The 5,070-nt window shown below is 43.0% G+C and overlaps 1 protein-coding gene across 1 annotated transcript; it reads left to right on the top strand.

Annotated features, from left to right (window-relative positions):
- Positions 1 to 595: 595 nt before the first annotated feature.
- Positions 596 to 4,238, top strand: nmur3 (neuromedin U receptor 3). Its single transcript, XM_071921006.1, is given in 3 exon segments — positions 596 to 1,460; positions 3,807 to 4,045; positions 4,047 to 4,238. Coding segments are annotated over 3 exon segments (1,287 nt in total). The 5' UTR covers positions 596 to 604.
- The last annotated feature ends 832 nt before the right edge of the window (positions 4,239 to 5,070 follow it).

The following is a 5,070-nucleotide window of genomic DNA, read 5'->3' as shown; positions in this document are numbered from 1 at the left end:
TGCTAAACAGAAGGCAATCTGACAAAAACACACACACACACACACACACACACACACACGCACACACACACACACACACACACACACACACTGTTGGATTCCTCTGAGCATGCTCCTGTCATCATTGGGTTAATAGCCTTTTGCCCTAAAAATAACATGCTTTCCTCCAATGTTGTCAGTGTTAATCCTTCAGAAAAGGAATCACCTGCTATTGCTTTAAGACCTTTTGGATCCTAATTTCCATCTGCATGCAGGGTGATAATTATTATAACTATCTGAATATGCTTAAAATTTTCCTGTATAGTGTGAAGTTAAATTGCTGTAGCCTAATGGGAGCACATGGATAATTTAGTTTCAGGTGAAAGGTGTGACTTGTAAGGTTATGAAACAAGTGGAAGTAAATTGTTAAACTGAGAGAGTGGCACCACAAAGTCATCACCATGCAGGATCGTGTGCAGTGATTTTTGAAAGTAAAAATCAAATCAAATCCTCTTCTGATAGCCCTTTTTGATTCATCTTTTATTTTCTATTTTCTCATCAGGCCCCCCAATGTTGAATGAACCCAGAAACACACACATAGGATGCCAAGGCCTTCCTCTCTGAAATGGAACACTCTCTGCAGATCTCCTTCTCAAACTTATCCAAACTGCACACCATGTTCCACAACGCCACCATGCAGCTGAACGCCACTGGGAATTACACCAACGACCAATCCGCCGACGACTACCTCTCTGAGATCCTGGGTCTGAAACGATCCCCCTTCTTCCTCCCCGTGACCCTCGTTTACCTGCTCATCTTCCTCACCGGCTTGTCCGGCAATCTGCTCACGTGCGCCGTGATCGCCAAGCACAAGAAGATGCGCAACCCCACCAACCTGTACCTGGTGAGCCTGGCCGTGTCGGACCTGCTCGTGCTGCTGTTCGGGATGCCCCTGGAGATTTACGACCTGTGGCAGAACTACCCGTTCCCCTTCGGCGAGGGAGGCTGCTACTTCAAGACCTTCCTCTTCGAGACGGTCTGCTTCGCCTCCATCCTCAACGTCACGGCCCTGAGCGTGGAGAGGTACATAGCTGTGGTGCACCCGCTCAAAACGCGCTACCTGTCCACGAACCAGCATGCCAAGCGGGTCATCACCGTCGTGTGGGCGGCGTCTATGTTCTGCGCCGTCCCCAACACCTCGCTGCACGGCATCTTCTACCTACCGGGCAGGATGGAGGAGTCGGCCATCTGCACCGTGCTGAAACCACTGTGGATCTATAACTTGGTCATGCAGATCACCACCGTTTGCTTCTATTTTGTACCCATGATGGTGATCAGTGTGCTGTACCTGGTGATGGGTGTTCATCTGTGCAGAGAGAAGCGCCAGTCCCGTGGGAACCTGGGAAAGAACTGCAGTTCCAGCACTCGATGGAAGATCCACGTGGAGCACGGGCGCAGGAGACAAGTCACCAAGATGCTCTGTGAGTTTTTGCTCTAGTCACCATAGTTAAAGTTATCACCTTCATTCAAGGGATTTTGCCCCTTTGCTGTAGTTTTTCCCGCATGTTTGTGCTCCTCATGAATGAATGCATGGATTCCAATTCAACTGAGGAATTGGAATTCGAAAAAACCTACAGGAAAGAATTGGAATTCAATTGGAATTTCAGAAAGTTGAATTATTTATATATATATATTATATATATTATTTATATATATATACATATATATATGTATATATATATATAATTCAATGAAATTCAGTGTTTTTTTGTTTTTTCTTACCACATATCTGAGATTACACATAGTGTATATTATCAAACTGAATAACATAAAATGTTTAAGGAAACTTTCAGGTGACATTTGATGCATAACGTAATCATAATACATACATAATTGAATGTATTTGAGTTGTTTAACTATTTGATTCATAAGTTTTGATTTATAATGTCTAGCGAGTCGAGACAACCTCTCTTAGAAGTGGAATTTGATAATTCTGTTTCCTGTCATTCCAATTCAATTCCAATTCTGTTTACTTGGAGCTGGGTGACATTCCAATTCCAATTCCAACTCCAGGAACTGAAATGGAATGTAACATGCATTCTCAATTCGGTTCATCAACGGCCCCAACCCTGGTACTGTGCATAGCAAGCTGAATCTGTTTACTGTATGTTGTTTTGTTTATGTTTACCTTGATGCCAAACACATGCGGATTTAGCTCAGCATCTTTCTTTCTCAGAAAACGTGCCTTACCAGTTGGCCCATTCTAATCTGAGGTGCCAATGCCCAGACGTGTTCCAAACACAAAACGTGATGAAAACACAGGCAAAATAATGAGAAAGTAACGTTGATTCTTTGGAAAGGAAATTTGTATTCCGAGCCGTGCCTCTTTGCTCCACATCTCCTATAAGCTTTAGGGCTTAACAGGATAGCATATACAGTGTTAGCACAGTTCTGCCACAGTATTCAATGCACCTCTCCAATTACCCAATATAACTACTGTATCTACCAATGTAAATTAGTAGATAATTGGTGTGCGAGTATTGTCCCTCTTCTCCCTCTTTCAGTGAGTCAGAAAATATCCGTCAGTTGGCCCTCAGCATATATCTATATAGTGCTTTCATTGTTAAATGGGCCATGTCCGCAAAGCTCGCCAGCCCCTTTGTTGTCAGTGGGTCCTGACAACCATCATGTAGCATTTTAGTCAAAGTTATGCTGGGTATGTACAGTATGTGAATCCAGTCTGATGCTCCATTCAAGAGAATGCTAAACTGGAGCAGAGAGAATGTTATTCACATGGCAGATAGGAGTGTCAAATGTAAGTGTCAAATTATCGTCAGTCACATATTCATAAATATCTCCTCCACGCTGTGTCACGGTGTTAATTCCACTGTGTTATTTTCACTGTGTGGAGAAGCACCAAGTTTCATACCATATGTTCAAACACTCTGCTGCACCCCCTCAGTGAGAGTAGCATGTGCCCTAAGAGCATAATGCTTTGATTAGAAGAGAGATCCTAAGAGTCCTCTGGTGCTGAGTCAGAGCATGCTCTGCTCCTCAGCGTGCCAATTTTCAAACTGGGATGAACAAAGGAATCATGAAATCCTGAAGCAGTTAAAACTATACACACCAGGATCAATGCTTTGTTCAGTTTTATCTTATGGGTTACATGAACAGAAATGTAATGGGAGTACATTATCCTAGCAACCTCATTTACATCTTTCCTTGACTTTAAAGCTGCAATATGCAACTTCTATCACATTAAAATAGCAATGAATGAATAAGATATATTATACATCATCAGTCTGTGTCTGTGACCCTGATGTGTTCATGACTAATTCCCCCCTATTTGCCTGTAATTGGCTTTTAAATTATGTTACAGACGTTTTGGGGTGTCTACCATTTAAAGTGGGCGTGTCATACGGGCGTTGTAGCTGTCATGTACAGAGAACAACAACGCAACAATGGCAGAAAGCTGTAAGACATGAAAGAACAGCGAAGTGTAAACAGACAAAATCCTTTGGAAATCACTGAACATTGACATTGTCTTTTTTTAATTAGGGATTGCCTGTGTTCACGTCTTCTTTTTTTAATGCCTGTGGAGTCTTAAGGGATGTAACCTCAGCCTCAGGCGATATGCCGTTTCAAAGTGTCCCAACTCATCAAGATGAGAAACAAGTGTTGGGTGTAAATTTGGGGGGGAGGAGGGCAGGACTAACAATACACTTGACTGCCTCAGTGCGAAAAGTTGCATATTTTAGCTTTAAATACTTGACTCATTCCTTCCTTCCCTCCTTCCTTCCTTCCCTCACTCACTCCTGATCCTCTAGCGATTGTCGTGGCGGTGTTCGGAGTCTGCTGGGCGCCCTTCCACATCGAGCGGCTCCTGTGGAGCTCCGTCAGCCAGTGGACCGACTTGATGCACGACATTTACCAGTGTGTCCACATCCTGTCAGGCATCCTCTTCTACCTCAGCTCCGCCGTCAACCCCATCATCTACAATCTGCTCTCCACGCGTTTCCGGGAGTGTTTCCGGGAACTCGTGTGTTCGCACACGGAGGACAACAGCCTCCGTTAGAGACTCCCCGCCCTTCCCTAAGATTTTGTTGGGTCCCTCTGTCTCAGGGTCCAGAGGTCAGGTCAAGGGTAAGAACTCCAACGCTTTCGTCCCTTTGCTGTCTCCCAACATGTCGCTGAGCATAGACAACACAATCCTTACATGCACATGCAAAGAGACTGACTGCATAACCTCTGTGTTTTAACCGAGATTTGATTTGAATAAGCTAATAAGCAGCTGATACAGACACACATTAAACTGATTACATGTAATTAAAATTACATGAGGTTGCAGCAGTTGTACATGAACTTTGGTTGATTTGGTTTGTATGGATAATGTTTTTCAGCAGTGCCTGCATATTCCACCTACTGTCGTGTGCTATTGATGCTGTATGCCTTAAAGAGTAAGTCCAGTAAAAAAAAGTAATTGTTTTCTGATCTCAGAAGTATGTGGAAGACAATTGGATCTGTTCTGTATGGTGCTTGGATCAATCCCAACCAACACATCTGAGACGGTGTTTGATGTTTGTGGTGTGCTTTGACTTATGTTGTTCTCATTTTGAAAATTAATGTATTGCCGGACAACCAACATTCACATGTTTCTCTGTGTTTCTGCGGAAATTGTAAACAAAACAAATGTATGGTTTTACTCTGAGCTTTTCCAAGCCTTGCATTGCCTCTTGTTGCACTGTGAGCCGTCATGCACATGGTTTGATTGGTAAGCTGTTGTTCACTGTGATTGCAATGGTGAAGACTGTGATTATGGCTATTGTGCAATGCCTAACTTCAAAGTTACATAAATAAATTTGAGGCAGTCCTGATGTTGCTATTATTCTTTTTTTTAACTCATGTTACTGCAAGGCTACTTATTGAGCATCATGTTCGGCATTGTAAAATTGTTCTTGCCTTGAATAATTCAAGTCTGGATAACAAGCCTGAACACAACCAGAGAATCGACATATGATATAGTTTGCAGGTCAATACAGTTCAGTTCCAGTATATATTTTGGCTCCTTGGCTCACAGTACTGCATAACAGA

This window comes from Centroberyx gerrardi, chromosome 5 (assembly GCF_048128805.1).
Source record: "Centroberyx gerrardi isolate f3 chromosome 5, fCenGer3.hap1.cur.20231027, whole genome shotgun sequence".
Classification (NCBI taxonomy): domain Eukaryota; kingdom Metazoa; phylum Chordata; class Actinopteri; order Beryciformes; family Berycidae; genus Centroberyx; species Centroberyx gerrardi.
This window is presented reverse-complemented; position numbering and strand designations above follow the sequence as displayed.